The sequence below is a fragment of the Echinococcus granulosus genome (assembly GCF_000524195.1).
Source record: "Echinococcus granulosus chromosome Unknown EG_S00117, whole genome shotgun sequence".
Classification (NCBI taxonomy): Eukaryota; Metazoa; Platyhelminthes; class Cestoda; order Cyclophyllidea; family Taeniidae; genus Echinococcus; species Echinococcus granulosus.
The window spans coordinates 115,528-137,240 of NW_020170497.1; the positions used below are offsets into that span (position 1 = coordinate 115,528).

General features: G+C 38.1%; 1 protein-coding gene across 1 annotated transcript; it reads left to right on the forward strand. All coding sequences in view use genetic code 11, as the record gives it.

The window, feature by feature from the left end:
• Window positions 1–3,427: 3,427 nt before the first annotated feature.
• On the forward strand, window positions 3,428–20,422 carry EGR_08730 (Calbindin-32; the record flags this gene model as incomplete). The annotated part of the gene is made up of 6 exons (XM_024497979.1): window positions 3,428–3,578; window positions 6,741–6,823; window positions 7,031–7,120; window positions 8,834–8,905; window positions 10,776–10,859; window positions 20,288–20,422. The coding sequence occupies 6 exons, from the start codon at window positions 3,428–3,430 to the stop codon at window positions 20,420–20,422; spliced, it is 615 nt and encodes a 204-aa protein (XP_024347612.1).
• Between the last annotated feature and the right edge of the window lie 1,291 nt (window positions 20,423–21,713).

Sequence of the window (21,713 nt, forward strand, 5' to 3'; positions counted from 1 at the left end):
TTGCTTTTATGATTGCCCTGAAATTTTTCGTATTACTACTTTTTACAGCACGCTTTATCGTGCGGACCTTTTTGTGCCAACTTCTAATCATTTGTGAAAATTTCGTATGGATCTACATGACATAACGTGCCAAAACAGACTGTGCATTTAAGCCTAAATTTAAAAATTGCTCCTTATAATAATTCAAACTTCCTAAATGGTCCAATCACAAGAACGGATCTAAATATGGTCATATAAAAAGGGTGGTCTTAGAGGAAGTCCTAGTACTTTAAAGCTTAACAGAGCTTGAAATATGCATTACCCATTACCGTCGTGGAATTGTGAGACATTGATTTCAAATCGGTAAGATGTGGAAGGAATCGAGTACACAAAAGAAGGCAATGAAGCGATTCAACAAAATTCACTCTTACAACGACCTCTAAATATCTTAACGACAAATTAGAGATCACGGGGCATAAAATTAAGATGTTGCCAACTATCCAACATCACATAAACCATCGATGGGATAATCTTTGTAAGTCAGTGTAGTTTTATGGTACAAGTGGTCCATACGTGCAGAAAGGAATTTGCTTGCTGCTAGCGAACAGCGATGCTCTAAAGGTTTCCTTTTTTCCTGCCTCATTACAATAAACAGGGCTAACCGGTATGATGAAATGGAAGTGGAATTTCATTACCCAGCATCTCGTCGATATGGTATGATTGCTGAAAATATCAGCAAATAAAAGGTGTGGAAGAGCTTAAACAATAGACGCCGTCTTAAATTATTTAAAAGCACTTTAAGGTGTTCCATGCGGACGCTGGCGGTGGATACCTACATTACAGTTGCAGCCTTTTTGATAAACTTAATGGAACAGCCCAATTTGATATTATCTACCTTATATCATTATTAAAAGATGAGCTATCCACAGCCAAAGACTACTAAGTGAATGAGGGCTTGCAATAAAAACTAGAGATAAAATTTATTGCCCGCATGTTATCCCGTACGGTCTTAAATTCTTCGCTCATATTGCTTCCTTCTAAATGATACCTCTTTCTAAGAGGTAAAGAGACATATTGCAAAGCCTTCACTCTAAGTCAAAAATTTTTTCACTAATCGGTTTTGAGGGAGAGAATTTAACAGCACAAGGCTACTGATTAATTGTGTTTGAAGAAGTTATCTAACCATTTTTGACCGGAGGGTAAAGTAGTTATTTATTACCATCAACATAGGAAGAGGCAGAAAAAAGAGACTCACGCTCATTTAGCATCGTTTACATGAGGTCGGAATTAAAAAAACTTCCCAATTCCAAATCATTAAAAAAGAACTTTGACAACCTTCATGATAAGTAGGAAACTTTAGAGGCGGATAAGCTAGTCGGCATTTTCAAGGCTACTCTGTGGTGTACTTATGGTCCCAAAGCGAACGAGAACGAGAAAATTTAAAGCATTTTGAAAATGGACAAGATGAATTGGGACAGTTTGTTTATAAGTTGGGTTGCGTAACACCAGCATCTCTTCAAATAGATGCTTTTTTATTTTGCTTGGGCTTCTAACTACATGGACTTTTCAGTCGCCGCAATTGATACTTTCACCTGACACTAAAGTTCCGAGAATATTCTAGTAGTCTCTCAGTCCTCCTGTAACCTAAAAATTTTTCTTATTGCTATGGCCTATTGTTAACTTAAAAGAAGAGGCAAGTCGTTATATGTCATTGTTAAAAAGCGAGAACTTCAAATTCACACCCTCCAGGAACACAAGTGTAGGGAAATTGTAGGAAGAAGAGCTAATAGTACCTTTCTCACTTTTTCCTCATCATTCACTGTTTTCTTTTACATCAAGATAGGTGGAGTCCTACCCATTGTTTCTGAATGGTCTTCACAATAATGACGGAGTGAAAATTTAGGCAGAGGCCTTCATCGCTACAGATACCGCCTACTCAGGTGATGTGACCCCACCCGATCTCCTGTAATTTATCCTGTTGAGCAATTTGCGCACAGCCTTAATAAAGGGTCTACGGTTAAACTCCTTGAAATGTACAAATGTTTTAACTAATTTATTTCTTTTCTTCGTCAAGCAACAGCTGCGAGTGATCCTAAAACTGCTTTTATTAAAAACCCGGGTAATGTACATCCGATCACAATGTGATACTCAGTCAAGGTCACGGTTGTTTAATTTCAAAGAATTTCTTTTAAAGGCGAGTATTGATATGATTTTAATGAGTTCAAAATTTTGCGTGTCACTAGACTTCAAAAGGGGCAGGGGAAAGTGAAAGGCGCTTCTACTATTCTGATCACTAGGAAATTTTTTTATCACAACAAGAAAATCAAGCTAGTGCGCATACTTGTACTTCAGCACCAACTTTTCGTACACCGCCTCATACTTGATGGAATAAAATCACTAGTGGAGCTCAAGTCGAAGGGGTAACCGAACTTTGATGGACTCATGAAAGTAACGCTGCCGTATGGCATAACACTTCGTAGCAGGCGAGTTTTTTATCACATGCACAGCTAGGGACCACCATGGTAAGTTTTCTTTCGCACAAAAGTGAGGCGATAAAGACTTCCCTGTTAACTAAATCGTGCAACCCGTGAAGGTCTCCTCGCACTAAAGACTTTAAATACGGTTTACACGAGGAGCGAATACAGTAGAGAAGACATTGGAATGATAAAGCTGGTTAAAAGATGGTCTTACATCTTCGAATCAGTGACGAACACGGCTATAATGATCAAATGGTCCAGTAATTTTTCCTTGAAAAACGTAGCCTAATTTCAGAAGTCTTATTGTTGTTCAAGTTGTCGTGAGGCAAAATTGTACACAGCACGAGTCTTTCCGAGAGATCATCGGGCATTAACGACTTTGTAAGGCAGGGTTACGAAGGAGATACTAATGTAGGTTTTAGCTTTAGACGAACACGGATAAGCTGAAGAGAAATTTTGGCCAGAGGCCAAGATTTTCTAGATCATATCACCATGTGCGACAGAATAAAAATGTCAAACTGAGTCCCACAGTAGTGTGGGCATGTGGATTGATGACCGGAATTGATGCGGAACTGAGGCAGGCTGTTTCGGTGGAATCAGCTGTACACAAACTGATTGGAAATTTTAGGGTTAGATTCTGGGTTAAGTGCATTAGTCTGGTAGGATAGAATATGATTAAAACCAATTTAGATATTGGTAGATGGAATCTGGGGTTTGTCGTCATTAGTTAGTAAGTTCAGGAAAGTCGCTTTAACTTGTGCAACATCTAAGTATGAGAAGCTAAGCTAATCAAGCGTATGAGCAACAGTAGATGCGTAACCGCGCCCTAAGTGAAGCGCTAGCGTGGGTGCGTGTGCTCACATGCTAGCGTTTATTAGTGAGCGGACGAGACAGGCGAGCAGGCAAGCCAACCTGGAAGGCGGAGAATGGAGAACCAAGGGAGTAAGTGTGACAGCATAAACACCGGCAACATGGCAGCCGGCGAGCCTCTACTAAATGAATGTTCACCACACGCGCAACAGCGAAATCTGCTGAAGGACTACTTCGATGAGAAGGAGCTCAAGTTCCGTCACGTCTCGGCCGAACAGTTCGCCGATGTGTGGCTTCGCTACGACAGAGACGGTGAGTGGTGGACTAAAATTTTTCACTTATATGTACCAGATGCTTGCAGCTTGATCTTCATTGCGCTACTTTTATGTTTTATAGGTTACATTGCTTTAAAACAACCTTTGCTTCTTGCTTTTGATGACTCGTTTCACTGTTTGCGTTAATTTGATACCGACACTTGAAGAATTCAGTAGACCTTAATTATATCTCATAAACCAGTTCAAATGGGAAATTGTCTCCCAGTTTTTATCCGCTTTTAATCGTATTTGCTCAATAAGTGTGGACCTTCAGTAAATGATCCCTAAATGGTCAATTTGCTTGATGTTTTATGACAGATTCTAGAGTAAAATGAGTCCTCGGTAAAGTACCTCGGGTTTGAAATGTTCTATCCCGTCCCTTAGTAACTTCTTTGTCTTTTTGACTTACGACAGTGACTTAGTTAGTGTCTTATTTCCAACTTAGCTGACACATACAATACATTTTCGGTGAGACGGATTGGTTGAGTGGAAGCGTATTCTGCCTTCATTTTTCTTTTACAACCCTCGTTTGTTAATCTATTCAAGCAACGTCGCGGCTAGTTAAAAGTTAGCATATATCCACAGCCTCTGGTGATTCAATATGTTATTTGGTTTCCATATAAATGCTTAATTCAACTTATCTTGATCATCAATCGCCTTCACTTCTACCAGTCCTTGGTTATTTTTTTAAAGATCTATTATCTCGCCAGGTCATTGTCAGCACACTATCATTAGGAAGTGCGCCTTAACTTTGTGATTTGATCGCTGGGCAGTGAGAATCTACCCGACTCCAAACGAGTCAAATAGCTGGGGAAGGTGTTCGGTCTTGCTTCTGCTTAATGGTCCTTATTTTTCAAAAAAATGACAAGGTGACTTTTCTTGGACGATAAATTTTCCCCACGAAGTTTAAAACAAAAGAGTATAAAGAAGTGATTTAAAGTGTGCTTAGATTTGCTTATACGAGTGATAAAACGAGATACAAATGCTCGGGACTAAGTAGTGGACAGAACAGTTCCAGTTTTGTTTTCTCCTGGTCAAACAAGGCTGCTTAAGTTACCCACTTTAAAATTACAGCTTTAATGGCACTGCTTGTTTTGAAAAGTTACTTCTTCTTATAATCAAGTCACTTAAAGTAAATCACATATCGGAGGCTTAAAAAAATTACCCTAAATTCAAGTGAATAGCGGTTGTGAAGGCGTTTCTTGTATTAAAATTACTATTATATCCATGTGCATACTAGTAGGGGCGTTGCGCTCAAGCGTCTCAATTTTTTGTCGTCCACCATCGCCCTTAATTATATAAGTTTGAATGTATTTTCAGAAGAGACGACATGTCTTAAGCAGTATACCCAAAATTTTAAATTTAAACCCAGGAAAGAAAAGGGTGAATTTAATTCCCTCAATCAGTACAGATGATCTTTTAATTACAAACATCCTAAATTGAAGCATTAAATGAAGCTTAAACGACTAGTTTTGCCTTAAAATGCCGTAGGGTTATGGGCTGGGTCTGAGTAGAACGGCTAGTTTGCTGATGGCACAGCACAAATGTTATGTACAGGGAACCGCGGTATCAAGATAGCGACCGAAATATGCGATGACTGATCAATCAACGTTGATAAACATGGGATGTAAAAATGATGAACATTTTAGAGAAATTAACCGAACTTCCTGATTAAATCTTCGCTATTTATAAGGAATTTATGAAGTAGGACGGATTTAACCTTAAACGCTGTACTAAAGGCGGTAAGTTTGATAATGCCTTGTAAATCATTCCCTTTTCTATCCTTAGTTGATTTTAAACTGATGCCTCCCATGTAGGCCAAAAATAAACTACTTTTAGCTTGTCAAGGTTTTTATGACGAACTATTTCCTAAAAGTACCTGCCACCAGACCGAAGCACCGATTCGAAGTAACTTCGTTATAGGTTACTTTAATACATTCTTTAAGGAAATTAGCTCTTCCTGATTTTTCATCCTTTTATATTATTCAAGGAAAAACTTTAACGAATTACTGTGTGTAAGTAAAGGTCATGTCGGAATATACAAAGAGGTCAAATGGATCTATTCCCATGACATTTTACTTAGCCTTCATGGATCCTTTATTTGTCTGCTTTAAAGGCATTTACAACTTACAACTTTATGAAACAATCCACTCGAACCACCCAAAACGTGTTGGTGGGAAAATGTAAGTGTCCTTGCAGGTGTCTTGAGTGCATGGATGAGATCTCCCCCAATTTCACTGGCACGTTTATTATCTGGATCTGCCTCCGGCAGTAGATGCGTTCCATGTAAAATTAACTCGTTTAAATCAGGCAAATAAAATCATCATCAAGCAGCAAAAAACAGCCCTACATTTATTTTACTAGTTCGTGGCTCTTAGTTTTACAGGGACGAAGTCATCTGAAGCTTATAAAGAACATGCGTCATCCATATGTGACGTTTCAAATTCGAAAGCCTAATTCCCAAAATCGTGATTGGGTCCAAAAGTTCGTTTTCCTCCTCACTTTTTATTTCCTTCTGCAGCTAGTTGTGTATATACGGCCATAGCTACTTATATTTCAATGCAGAAGAAGGGATATAGACTAACTTTTTAACTATGGCAAGGACCAAATGGGGTTTTAGGGTTTACCAGTGTCAAAATTCTACCCACATAATCAACACGGCGTGGACCTTTGCAAAGAGCTTTGATTGACCTGGTAGTTCGAACTTCACCAGTCTGAAATAACTCCTGTGTCAGCTTGAACAATAAGGAAAGTTTTAGGCAGAAAATCCTATTGTTTAACACGAGACAAAGCCAAGTAGTTGGAAATGGTGGTGCCAACAAAGGTCGTTACACAAAACAGCCTACCTTATGTCACAAAATAATCCTTATTAAACATTTAAATTGTCAAATGTTGTGGGACCTGAGTTATTCAAAAATAAAGCATTTGACAGGAATTTCAACCTATTTTTTTTTGAAAAAATGCCATAAGTAAGTAGCCACGAAAATGGTAACACATTACGTAAAGTAAGTCAGCTACAAAGTTATCTCTTCATGTTTGTAAAATTTTCAAAATTTATGAAGGCCAAGCCAGAGTGGGTGATGAAATTACAAGGAATATAAAAGCCAAGAAGGAAAGACCTACTAATCAGGGCGATATGAATGCGGAATTTTATTTTCAGGAAACGGATTTATTGAAGGCGATGAAATGCATCTATTCTTCTCAGAGCTCCTCGATGCAATTGTTCCCGAGGACTTAAAACAGGTAAATCTGCTCCCTACTCTTGCTAAGTGCCAAATAATTTTCTTACTTCTTATTATCTCTATAGAATCCATGCAAACAGGCAAAAGAAATCAGTTGATGTTCATTTTTTGCCTCCCTTTTTTTATAACAGACTGACTCAATCAGATTCTATGTCTCTTATAGTTTTTGCAATTCTGAGGATGAATTTCTTCTTCTAAAATATTTTAGCATATGCTTAATGAAGAAATTGACCAGTTGATAGCTGAACTGCGTGAAAGCCTCGACAAAAACGATGATGATCGGATTGATATCTCGGAGGTAATGCTATCTGTTTACTTTAAAATAAATAGATGATTCATAATTTTTACAGAAATACGCATTTTAATGTGCACAAAACAAAAATATCTTTTGTTCGTTACGCTGGAGGCTTTATTTTCTCTATGCGTAAAACCAGTGGAATTACCTAACGTAGACGAGAATAGCTGCTAGCTTAGTGACCGGGAGACGCTTATTTCACGAGTGGTTGGAAGGTTTACACTTCTTAGGGAGTAAATTTATTCCCCTGTTATCTTATCCCATTTTAAATACCATAAATAAGGTTTTTTCTTCAATAAAGCCACTTTATAGCGTTGCCAATATTAAACTTTGAAATTATCCAACTTCCTGTTTATACCAGTATAGTTGTTGATAACCATCCCGGCCACGCTTCGCAAAAGGCATCCATGGATTTGATGGCAGGAAAGCTGCAGTCTCAACTTAATCGGAAATAGAAAGCTGTTCTTAGTTCAGGTTACGAAAGAAAGAGCGACATAATGTTGCAATATGCAAGGCCACCTATTAATGCAGTATACTCCCTGTTTTTCAGGGAGACACACCATAATAATTTACCCTTTCGAGGTAATAAAAACAAGCTTTCTATCAGTCGCTAATTGTTTAAATGACCTCTCCTAACTTTGAAAAGAATAATAAAGTCAACTTACCTCTAAACGTGGCAGATGCACTGAGTTAGTTCAGAAAGTGTGGAACCTATAAGTTTCAAAAAGAGTAGTTATAAAAGCGACCTACTATTTTAACCAGTGATTATTCGCATAAAGCATTAGGTGTTGAAATATCTCGTTTTAGGGCTACATCAAAAGAGTGCTTTCACATTTACTTTACTTGATTGAGGATGAAGAATTTTAGTGTAGTTACTTGGTGCCTCCTTCTGCTAGGGGAGGAGGATTGTTCTTAATTCAAGCAACTTAAGTAGAGGCCTGCTGGTAAAATAAATAGCCAAGAAGAAAAAATGTCGACGGGTAATTTAAAGTGGATTTACATCTGTTAAATACTGCTTGAATCATTCTATTGCTTCAAAAGACTACAGATCTCTCATCGAGCAACTAACTGAAACTTTAACTGAATTTCCCCACTTATATTTCAAATATTAAATGTGCTTTTTTAAAATGGGTTAAGTTTGCCATCAAAAATTGGCGATAATGGATTCTAAACATAAAAGCATCACCAATTTTTCCATAAAAGATATTTCGGTTCTCTTTGAATGAAAGATATGAAACCGAAATTTTGGGCATGTTTTGCCATATTTACAAAGGAAACATCTGAGAAGGAAACGAATAGAGTTTTTCCCGGGCCAATTTGACATCTTCTGTCAGTGCATGATTTCAGCGCTTTTATCAAGATTTCTTTAAGTGCTGCAAGCAACTTGGCCATTTTATATCTATGGAAAGAGTAAAACTTCTCTTTGTTTGAAAATTTTTAACCTTGCTAAAGAATTCTCGTAAAATGGGGAAGCAAATTTCAAAACAGATACTTCACAGAAATTGCCATCCCACCTTCATAAATGGAGTCCGAATAGTTGCCTTTCACTTAAATCAGATAGTTATACGATTCTCCAGGTGATCTGAAAATAGGATGTCGGAAAATAGCTTCCATCACAGTTAATTCTTGCCGCTAAATTCTAAAATTCTAGGGAGACACATTTTGCTGTCAAGTTTGGATGACAGCTGATGAAAAGTATGCTTTTCTGTGCTTTAGCTGGCCCAACTCTTGCCGACAGAGGAGGAGTTCATTTTCCTCTTTTTTCGTGAACAGTTCGTCCAATCAAGTGTGGATTTTATGCGAGCAAGTGACAATTTCTGCCCTTTAGCTTTTCTTTTTACACTAAAAGGCATAAAAGACTTTCTTTATCATCTGACAAAGTGAGAAATCACGACTTATAATGGAAAAGGATTAAGTCCTTGAGGTGACACAAGTCATCAAACCCATTGGCATGAAGGTGTTTGGGAGGTGACAAAAGCAAAAGGTGGAACTGATCAAACAGGGGCCGAAATAAAGTTCCGAATTAGAGAAAATATTCATTTTGCTAGTTACAACCCACTTTGGACCAGGCTCACATTTTAAATTTCACGTATTTTTTGCAATATTCCGCAATAAAAATGGAACTTGGGTAACCAGTATAAGACTTTGCTTGATGGATTTTTTTCACAATCTAAAATAAGTTTTTAGTGTCAAATGTGAGGAAAACCCAACTACTAACGGAAATTTTTAAATGAATAGTTTGTTCCTACCTACATCGCTTATTTTACTGTGTGGTGAAAATGTGTGAAAGTAGAGCAAAAAATTGTGACTTTAAATTTACCCTGGAAAGCGCTTGGACGAATATCTGATGCAGGTACCACGCTTCATGAAATCCCGTAAAAACTACATCGTTTTGGCATCCGAACTTCCCTATTAACCACCTAATAAGCGTGATTGCATATCTCGAGTATGCCTCGAAACCAAACCAATGTACACATCCAGCGGGTAAAAATGAAGATTGTATTCTTTTTTACAACAGAACTAAATTTGGGCCTAATTTTATGCGGATTCTTTATTAGCCTGTTCGTAAGGGGCCTTATGACGAACAGGCTTCACAGCCCTGAAAAACACTTCCCAAGCTCTGCTACAAAGTGTTCAAGTTTAGCCTTAAGGCAGGGGTGCTTAATTTGTGTGGTATATATGGTTTTATATCTCCACGCTATGGTGAATTAATCGGAATTAGTAAAGTAGGAAAGCGCGTAGACACACAGGCTGATGGTGGAACACAAAAATTCGGCTTGGAGCATCCACTGATGCATCTTCAACAGATGAATTGACGCATTAAGCCGATATCCAACAACTGACAAATATCTAATGGTACTATTTTATCAAAATGGAGACTAGGAAATTCAAACTTACTTCAGCCTTACTTTGTATCACTCAAGTCTTAAAGATGTAGACTGGAAACTTAAATCCACCTTCATTTTGGTCGCGTGAAACTACATACGGGAAGTGAAATTCCCATAATATCAAATAATTTGATGAAATTATGCAGAAAGATTCATGAAAGGAGCTTTAATTAGACGAGTTTAACAAAACATCGGGTGAGGTAATGCTTTATGCATCAACCCGTTTGTTTCAAAAACCTCCCATTAAAACGCGGCAATTCAAAGGAAACAGGTGCACCTCCCAGCTGGCATATAGTTAAGATGGTCTTACTTTCATGACCTATCATATAAAGCAAAAGATTGAGGCGTTAATGCATACCAAAGGTTGCATTTTAGTGGTGGTAAGTTACTCTAGAAATTTGCCCAAGCCTTAAGCAGATGGTGTCTAAAATATAGCTAAACTGTACGAATGGTAATTCAGTAAACCTCATTTCTGTTACCAATGGTGTAGATTTTGCCATTTTATGTGATACCGGTGTCAACTGTCAAGCTAGAAGGAACGCATGAGGAGGTGTAGTTTCAAGTACACTATACTCTATCAGCACAAATCACAAATAAATGACTAAATCGCTCTACTTATTCTTAGGTGTGGAAGATGTTTGACAAAGACAAAAGTGGATTTATCGAGGCCGACGAACTGAAGGTTGCATTTTTACTTGCTACTTGTTGCTTTATACAGGTTTACGCTAGGCTTTTATTACCTCGAGCTATTTCTTTCTTGTAAATTGAAGGACTTCCTCAAGGAGCTGTTCAAGCACTCACCGAAGGGCAACTTGATTTCAGAAGACAAGCTCATCGAATACACTGATAATATTGTAAGTCTCTCCTCCACCTAGAAAGATGCTTAAAATTATTCCGGGGGAGCAAAACTTCCTTTTTTTGCTTGGTTTTAGCTACGAATATTTGACAAGAACAAGGACAGAAAATTACAGCTCAGTGAAATGGCAAGGTAATGAATTAAGTGAAACAACTTTTGCATTGTTTTTAAACGTTATGCCAACTCTTCAGATGAATTTGGTCGCATACTTGATGCTTTCTTCCATAATGTTTACGCAGCTCTTTCTAAGAAGAAGCTGTCACTATTACATTATTGTTTTCCTTTTCTAGTCCTTAATTTGTGGGCAAATATTGCTCAAAGCCCTAAAAGCCGTTTGTATATTCATTTTTAGTTAGGCAAACAGATTTTTTTGTGTACGAGATCACGCATTAACTACTCATATTTTTATCGACTTCTTTGGTAAGTAAAATTTCCACAATTCTCGGGATATTTTTCTATTTTTTGGGAAAAAATATAATTTCTAAAGCCAATGTTTGGGTATATTATTAATTCCTCATTTTAGATTAGTTCCAGTAAAAGAAAACTTTCTGAAAAGACCCTTTTTTAAGAGTCCTGGAAAAATAACCGACGACGATATTGATCGGGTCTTCAGCTACTATGATGAGGTAAATCCCTCCCATTCCCCACTTTCCCTTCTCAAACTCCCATTCGCCTGCTTAATGCTTAATCCCCGCTAATCTCTATCTCCACATCACTTGATCAAGGACATCACTTAGCTACCTATGCGGAAAGTTAGAGCTTTTCGCACTAATTTATCCCGCTATAGTTGTGTGAAATTTTGGATCCCGCAGAGAGAAAGAACAAATAAGGCATTGAAATTTGGTCATAAATGAAAACAATAATGAGCAGGGGACAGGAATTTTCCCATGAACTTACCATGTAACTTTGCAATGTTGTCAAAGGGAATTGTATCGTTAGTGTATTTAAAAGTATAGTTACGAAGGTGGCCATCAACTCGACAGCTCGTCGGAGCAACCGAATCCTTTTGGAATAATTCAGTGGTAAGCAATTTAAAAAGGCATTTCTAAGGCCACGTGTTGGCAATGTGAATCAGCTCTTTTTTGTCCAAGTACACAATAAGTATTGTACTGGGATGTGCATGCTTTTCAGCCAAAAGTCCACTAAATAACACAATGTCGACTTTTCGGGAGTATCAGATAATAAGAAAGAAAGTGCTTCTCTGCAGAAGGACAGAAAAGTCTTCAGTGCATAGAGATAAACTGTCAGCAAGTGCATTTGGTGTCCGATAGGTTAAGTTGCTTAAGAACTCTACACTTAATTCAGTAATTAATCTTTTCGTAAAAGGGATGTTTAAGTCATAGCGGACCTTTGGTTTTGCAGCGATACAAAACAGACAACCGTAGTTGCAGTCCACTCATTAGCAAGAGGTAATTCTGTTTTGTAAATATAATTCGGCAAGTGGATCTAAAACCTGTTCAGAAGTCATTAGTCCAAGTGGCGAATAACAGCCTGTGAGGACATTTTTTATGAGTGGAGACATAAAGTAGTCCAAAATAGAAGGCTTTTGGTCTTGCAAAATGGCAATGAGCCACTCAGGATTTGAGAGATCATTTCCGAGCCATAGCAACCTTTCAAGGCCTGTTGCTTTGTTTGATCAGAGATTGTAAAAGAGATTAATCTTTCTGTGGAAAGAACGGAAAAAGGGAAAATTCACAAACATTTGTGGCTTTGGGCAGTTATTGGAGGCTGAATATCAAGTCAAAGTGAAGTAGAGTGTTCTGTGATGAGACGGTTCAATCGAAGCTGGTTTCAAGGGGTTGTTTTAATGTCCGGCGGTCGAACAAATGCAATTCCTGCTTATTTTCCTAATTTCTTTTGTACACTCAAGCATGCATCCGCTCGTGTGTATGGTACTGTCGACATGAGCGACTTAATCAACTCCTTCAAGGATTTCACCTTGGAAAAACTGATAATTCAAAGTGATCAAGTTTCCTCTTTTGCCAAGATCTCGGAACTGAAAGAGAAAAGTTTTTATTTTAGGACCATAATGGTTATATGCAGGATGAAGAACTATCAGCATTCTTCAAAGATCTTCTCGACCTTACACAGGAAGTAAGCAATTATTCAAGTTAATTTTACAACTTTTAAATCCAAAAATTTCTGCTATTGTCAGACTATTCTGCAATATTTCCATATATTAGCCTTGTCAACACGGTTTTCACTGTCAAACAGTGCATGACGTGGGTTCAAGGGCCACTTTCATGTGTTCATAGCAAAATTCTGACATGCGAAATCATTGTTAGGCATTACCGTGAGTTGCTAAACGCCAGCAAAGGAAACTTTCATACCACTTTGAAAAAGACCAAATTGCTACTTGTTTTTAAGGTTTTTTTTGTAATTACTCTATCCTCTGATTTGCTTGAAAAGGAAAATGAAATATCCTCCTTTTGAGGAAATTTGGGTAGATCACTTAAAAATAATGCACCTTACCTTTTGACCGAGGCTAGAAAATCTTAATAAAGTGATATTTTTAGGCATTAATTTGCCCATTTCCTTCCCTCCAAGAATATTATAAGTCCAGGGGATCTAATATTTTAAAGTTAATTCATAAACGGACACTGATTTTGCGCAGCTCAGAATGGATGCCCAAATTTCGTTTTGCTTTTACGTATTTATGCACGGATGCATACATGGGAATAAATTTTATGAGACGACAATTTAATTGTAAAAAATCAACGCTTGAAACAATTCTCTGTTAGAAATACTTCTAAGAGTCGAAAAGTGGAAAGCTGTTTCACTATGCAATGAATTATTGCATATGGATACTCCCAGTTGTTGTGGTTCCTACTGCAATATTTTCATATGAATCGAAAAAGGTAGTCAAAGGATGACATCTCATGCCTCGTTGTAAGAATCGGGGTGGTTTTAGCAATTATCTGAATTTTATGTAAGGTCTGTGCTTGTTTCCCCGAGAATCGGTGACGTCTGACCACCAACGAGGTTAGTGCCAACTATCCCATTGTCAACTAAGAAGGCACATATGTTAAGCAGTTCCGTGTTTTATTGCTTCACCTTGGAATGTTGACTAATTTGTTTGAGGAGTAGATTTCTAGCATTGGTTTGATTCGCAATTTAAAATGGCAGATTTTCATCAACCAGTTCTTGAAAGACGAAATTTATGGGATGTCTTTGCTATTAAGTCGTCGTTGTTTTGCCTCACTTTTATGTAGAAATTAATGGTTTTACATATTCATTGAAAACCTGGGAAATGTTTTACGAAAGAGGGGAATTGAACTTTGTTTTTCTTTCCAAAAATGTAGTCTGGAGTCGATTGACAAGAACGGTGCACCAATGAGACTGACGTGCGATCTATTGTAAACTGTATCAATTTAGAAGCTGGTGACAAAACATCATCTCGGTTTCATTACTAAGTGATCATTTATACATGGCCCTTAAAACCGTTATTTTATAAAACCTACTAGTGGATTGATTGAGGGATTGATAGGCTGATTTATGGCACCTTCAAGATTTCTCCAGATATCCGATTTGTGAATTGGAGCAGGTCAGGGATGTTAGAACCTTTGGAGACTCCTTTGTAAAAGGCATTTTCTAGAGGGCTAAAGATAGCTAAAATGAACTCAATCTCATCACAATTCTACACCAGATCAGGAGTTTTCAATGGGTGATTGTTGCCCTTCCCAATCCCTTCATGTGAAATTTACTGTATCTCCGTCTCTTGGCAACTTAGTTTCTAAATGCTAGCCGATCAAAATATTGTACTCAAAAATGGATACTGAAAACGCCAAACCAATCCCAATCTTAAAAGCACACAGGAGTTTCAGATTAACAGTCCTAACTCCGTTTACCCACCATAACAAATGACTTCAATATGGTGGACGAAGTATCCATTTCCTCAACGAACAGGCTTCAAAAGTCCCGTTCTATATAACCGCCTCTCCTGTACTTAAATTTCTTACTGCTCGGAAGCATAAATTATAAATTTGATAATAAAATTCAGGTACACACTAGAGACTAGTGCACTTTGTTGTCATTCAGTAGAGATAAGCGGTTTAAAAGCGGAACCCCCCCCCCCCCCACCTATTCATTGCTTAAAATGCAAATTTAATTGGCAAAGTGTTTTTGTAAATTAGCTATTTGCTCAACCACCTACTGCCTACATCCGAGGCCACAGGGTGTGGGCTAGGCTGGGGATTAGCCCTGAGACACATTGAGATAAATGAGCAGTGAATCGTGTGTTTATGGAGCTCCAACTCCCATAATGGCTTTAAATGTATAATTGATGAACTGCGCAAGCAACTCCACAAATCCCTAAAGTCGGCACGCAGATGAAAGGGAGCATTTAATTGCGTAGAATGAGAAATGGTTGTACCTGCTGCTTTCCCCCAGAGGAATGCCATTGTTTCTTACTTAATCAGTCAATAAATAATGAAGAAAAAAATGATGAATATGTGATATGTCATTCCTTCATGCTACTTTTCCTTCTTTAAGTCGTCTCAGCTTAGAGACGAACAAAGCTGCATATTGTAAATAATGCGTATTTGAGTCGACATGTAGGTAGTGCTTTTGAAATGATTGACATTGTCAACGAAAAATTCTTCAAATCAGGCAGGACTAATATGAGAGAGGAAAAAAGACACTTTGCCAAATAAGAGATGGGAATTTTGTCAAATTACTTGGCAGGCAGTTAAACAGGACCCCGTTATGCCATGAACTGCGGACATGACACTTTAGCCTGACCATAATCACCTAATTAACATGAAAATGAGTAAACAACTCAGAATTCCTGGACCTTTCTCTTTGCAGTAGGAATTTGGCACAATTTCCAGCAGAACCCTGTCTAGTACGCCGAGACCTCTCTTAAGACGAAAGACGATAATACTTGAGCAGAGGGGTTGGGTGCTAGTGGCTATGTCTGGAGGCCATTTCGCCCGACGTAAGTACAAAATGGAACCAAAATGAAGAGGTAGACAATTAATCAAGGTATTAAATGTCTTACCCTTTATTGCGTTTCCCTTAGCTAAGCAGGACTTCATTTTAATTTTTACCCAAAATTGTAGCATAATTAGAAAATCCTTCCAGATGGGCGTTTTAAAATGAAGCATATTTAGGCGAGTAGATGAACTTGTCAAATTTGAGATTAATTTTAAAAAGAACCAAATTTTTAATTTGTTTATGTTTGTAACGAAATGATGCGTAGAGTTTGTTTTTTCCAAAAGTTTCGGAGAATATTTGGCATTCAGTGAGGATTTCTTTGCCCAACACAATCACTTCTGCGAGCTTGAATGAAAAAGTGGCGACTGAGGGTAACAAAAGGCATCGTCTGTTTAAAGTTATTCCCACGCTTTGATTAGCCTTAGGCCAAGAGCATCAACTTATTACCCATTTTAGCGTTTTAAACCCAACTCACCTCTTCTTGTTACAGAAATTGGCCTGGTCACCCGTCACTGACACATTGACACCTAAAGAAAATCTTCATTTCTTCGTATTCTTGAATCAATGAGATGCCATTTTAGGGCTTGAAATGAATCTGATGATCACAGGAATATTGAGAGTGATTTCTTATTGCTTCTTTATTTATAAACTTAGTTTTGTTGGCCCATTTTTAATGCTGAATAAATGTGACTACGGATGTCGGCTATCTAGGCCTTGATATGTTACATCCTATTTCCAGTTTATTTCCTCTTCACAATTTGTGACAAGTAATCAAGTTGGTTCCCCTTTGTTAATCAAATCCACCCTATCTAAATGGCGAGTATCACCCACGGATGGTGTAAATTCCATCAATTTTTTCAAAATTATGTGTTTTGGCTACAATGTGTTTATTGTCTCTCTCTTCCACTTCCATTCGCGAACTCTTGAATGGAGAAGGTCGGTCGGGGGAAGGTGTGTTGTGTAGTGGGCGGGGTAGAGGTTTACAACCCATCGAAGGGATCATTGGTGTCCGCTCAGCCATGGGATTGGTAGAATCTGACCGCTTTTCACCTCAAAAGTTTATCCAAACAAACATGCTTCATACGACCATGGAATTTTATTTACTTAGTGTTGTTTATTTTGATAAAGATGAGGTAAATGAATCAAGACAAGTGCATAATCCAAACTTCTCGGAAGATGATGAATCAAAATAAAATATACAATCTTTTATTTTAAAGTAGTTTTTGGAATGAAATTTCGAAAGAATACCCAAACTCAGTTTTATTATTTTGTCCACATGGTCATTCCATCGTAAAATTCAATGACCAAAAAGACGTGATTAACAGCTCTTAGTGAAATATCAACGGGGGAATACAGAGGACAAGGATAAGGTGGACCAAAATCTTTCTTCCTTCTTTCCACTCTCCCCCTCTCACACCGATATGCAAATTTCCCTACTTATAAGCCCCACTACATGCAAAATGAAGTCTTACATTGTCCTCTAGCAATAGGACTTGCTTTTGACGGATTGACTGATCCCTGTCGTTTCCCATCTTTGAGTCGCAACACATCGAGCAGACTACATTCAAATGCAGTTAGTGTTTAACCCTCGGATAGCAAAGAACCTTAAGCGACCAATTCCATCTGCAGTGTATCACACGCTAAAAAGGCATAGTATTTGGTTTGTAAAGTAATGAGTTTATTTCATTTATGGAATGGATAGAGCGTAAATCGTCTGTGAAGAATCAACAGTAGGGTCTTTTGTTTAACAAATTTTGCGACAAGATATGGCAGCTCTTTGTATCGCAAGTTAGTCAGTCCGTGTTTTAAAACGTCCTTGAAAAAATGAGGAACAAATGGATGGTCTGTCGAGCTCGGCTTTATCCGTTAATGCAATGTGAGCGGAACCCATCACTTAATGCCTCCTATGACTTTGTCACTCGTGATGTAAGTGTAGGCAGATTGTTTCCTCATCATCCACTTTAACTACGATAGAAATCCCTCCTTGACACATTAGCCCCGAATTACTTTAACCAGTTGTGACAGGAACAGAGAATCTCTTCTCCCATACATGGTGCATGTCCTCGAGTGATCCATGGCAAGAATCACATTTCATGCCTCAGTTCTTGATGGTAGCCTGTTGCACTACTACGCCTTCTGCAAGTGGCATTCAATAAATTTGGTGTGAAGTATCTGCGGTTTTGAAACGGACTTAAACTTGACTCATGATATGAACAAATCGAAATGGACATTTTGTGGCATTAGGAATGAAGGTAGCAGAAAAAGCTGGGGATAAAGTACAAAGGAGAGGGAAAGACAGTATCGCTTATCTGTGCTTTTTGATGTGCACGCACAATCACATGCTTTTTACAATTCTCTGCACATACCAAAATGCTATACTGGGAAAAGTAGGTATTTTCTGGTCCTGATAAGATGCAAAAACGTACTTTACTGTAGTTACTCCTTCAATTATGCAGATATTCTTTCGACTAGTTATATATGATTTCTTAATCAGACGAATTCTTGAATGCTGTTGAACTAAAGGCTACTTATTATGGATAATATCAGCACAGTTTGCCTGAATACACTGTTGTCTCGATTTTTTTGACTTTTCTGCACTCACTTTCATGTCTCTCTGAATATGCCGTCGCGGAACCAAGGAATGGTAAAAATATTTTACACCGAGCCCCCTCTATCTGGACTGTGTAATCATTTCTGCTCAAAATATTTCTTTTGTTACCGAGCTACGACGGTAAGGATGGATGTAAAAGATCTCATTCTCTAAAATATACAAAGAAGTTCCTTAACTAATCCCCCAAATACATTTCCCTTTTGTTTCTGCGGAGAATTGCTGACTCCAAAGTGTGATGCATCTCTGAAAGTTATGGCATAGGATTACCAGTGACGGAAAGGAAATTAAAAGTTATTGCTTTCGGTGATTAATAGCGTAATGTGCACGGGAAATTTCGAGCTTATCTTCATGGGGACGTTGTTAAATCTGCAATTCCAGGAGCAACTGCATTGTGCACTTACAGAATATTGAAAAGACTGGTAGCGTAGTCATCAGAAAGGGAATCCCAACGCTGAAGACGAACCACGGGATTTCGAAAAGACCTTCATGTAGGTAAAAAATGCTCACCCACCTCGTAGGTTCCCTAAACTGACACCTCTTGTCTTCACTTCTTACCATTCTGTGGCCTCTAGTCAACTCTGAGACGAAGGTAAATATTTTCAAGTCTTACGACATCATGTTCTTTGTTAGGAAGTCTGGGTCTAGAAGAGATTCTTTCCAGTGGAGGGTGTGGAGACTCAAATATGTTTTGCAGCCAGAGCGTCCCACATCCTAATCTCTTTAAATATTATGTTCTCAACTTATGAATGTGAGTAATTATGTTCCCAGAAATATCGTTGAGCCCTCAGTCTTAGCTATCATACAGAAGCCAAGGCTGACCGAAATTAGTAACAATTTAACTGCCTTTTCTACAATTCTCAATAAACTTAGTAGTCAATTGCAAATATCCTTCACTTTGATGCCTTGGCACAGTTTTTCTAGGACACGGAAAGCGAAGTTATTTCCGCTTTAGAGTAGACTATTCTGAGTTAGCATTGACGGTTATTTGAGCAGTACCATTGCTGTAAATTTCATAGTCTGGGTGATTAGTATCATAGGTAACATAAATACAGTATCATCTCAACAAAGTGGAAAATTAATAATGAAGGGTTACAAAACCCTTTCCAAACTTATCGGCGCAAATCACTAACAAGCCTCCCTGATTTTAGCAAGCATATGTGGTGGATATTCAAATCAAACCGGGATATCTGCACTTTTATGTGTGCTTAATTCACTTTATTATCAGTACTGGTGCTGCATAGGCATGCTCACACTGCTTTGATGCTCATTTTGGTTCTGAAAAGAATAGACCTTTCTAGATTTCGCGACAGATAGTAATGCGATTCAGAGAACTCCAGTATCCTCAGTCACGAGTTTTTATCTCAAAAGCTGCCTTGGTACTGTGTGTATGCTAACTCTTGGCGATTGCTAACATTTGATAGTACTTTTATTTCTGCCCTCTCAAGTTATACACTAATCAGGGCTGCAGGCTTAGGTAACTCCAGTGTTAGTTGCCAGATCACAGGAATTATATCTGTGGAATCGCTACCGAGGTCGGGATCGTCAGTGACAGAAAAGATATTGTCTGTAAAAAGTTAATACCCATTCAGCTACCTTATTACTAATTGGTTTAACATCCCATCACAATACAAACTTTGTAAATGTTCGTAGGTTTAGGCTTCGTACCTTATTTCACAAAAAACTTCCTTACTAAACGCATTGCTTCATTCATTCACTATCACTAATGTTCCTCGCCATCCTGACTGAAAGTATCTAGACTGGTCTGCGGCCCATCACCGCAATATCACCCCTTTTATTGTCTGTAATACGCTAAGTCGACGTATAAATGAACCTACTATAAATAACCTCTCTTCCTTGCAATTCCTACCGCACAACGATAGGACTACGACGACGAGGATTTGCGTTGTATCAAGGATGCCATCTTAACGGACTGGGATGCCGATAAGGATGGGAAAATCTACATAGACGAGTTGAAGATGATGCTCCGTGTGCAACGCCAAATGTCCGAGAAATGAAGCGCTTTGACTTCCATCCTACACAACACCATTCACGACCTAATGCTTATTTTACACAGTGGCTGCTCCCACCCTCCTTCCCTTCCTACTCCTCCATTGTGCTATTTATCAACCAACAGACTAGAGAAGAAGAAGAAGGAAGACAGAAAAGGAAGAAATAAGTGAAAAAGTACCAAATTTCTTATCCATTTTTTGTGAATTTTATTGTTATCAGTTGGAGGCAATGGGACAGTTTATCTTTGTAATAATTACTCTAAGTAGAGGACGATTATGTTTAAACACCCCTTTGTAAAAAAAGCCGCTGTGGGTATTCATTGAAAGCTTTTATTTAAGCTACATTGGTAGTTGGTTATTTTAATACAACCATAAAATTTGGGCTACGATAATTCTTTGAAAAAAATATAAAAGGCAGTGACAATTTATTTTTGGTACTAAGGAGTAACTCTCTTTTGTCCGTGAGACACGAAATGTTGAAGCTACGGTTCTGGAGTCCTTACTGAGGGCGTTGTAGTTGTAGAATTATGGGTAAAAGCAGAAGGGCTGGTAGATGATTGACAGTAATGAGGTCAGACCACCCTGGCCAAAAAGCAGGAAACAATATGGGCAAGAGAGCTGCATTAGCCAACTGGAAAATGAAATTTCACGCATTTCAGGTCAGAATTTTTCAGTTAAGCCTCCGACTAAAATAACATTTGAGGCGTTAGTTCTGATGAGATCTTACCTGCAACTTTACTTTTTCTAAAGAAGTTGTCACCGCTGTTGCAGAAATAAGTGCGTTTATTTAAGAAATCATTTAGTTAATTTGTTGGTAGTTTGGCATTTTTCCTCCTTATGTCAAACACTATTATCACTCACCTCACATGCTTGAGTTGGAGGGACCAGTGAAATGCGTGGCGTTGTTTACATGCATTACGAATCATAAATAGGTGATAGCCTCTTGATGTAGTACTATCTTTTGTAATTTGTACTGATTTTCTCATACCATGAGCCAAATATACACAAAATGTCCGTGGAATTAACCAAGTTTGTCCATTTTACGGATTAAAGTTAACTAAGTTTCGAAACTGCAGGATTTTCTCATCAAATCGTTGTATCATATTTGGAGAATGCGCGGCAGCAGAATAACCTACCACGCAGAAATTACTCATTAAATGTTATTCTGGCCATAAAAAGCTCGAAGGCATGCATCACGTTTGGGAGGGGAGACCATCTGTCCTTGGGCATAGCGAAGAATTACGCTTCCCTGCTTTTTATGGTAATACAGGACTAATCTGTCAAGAAGAGATTTCTG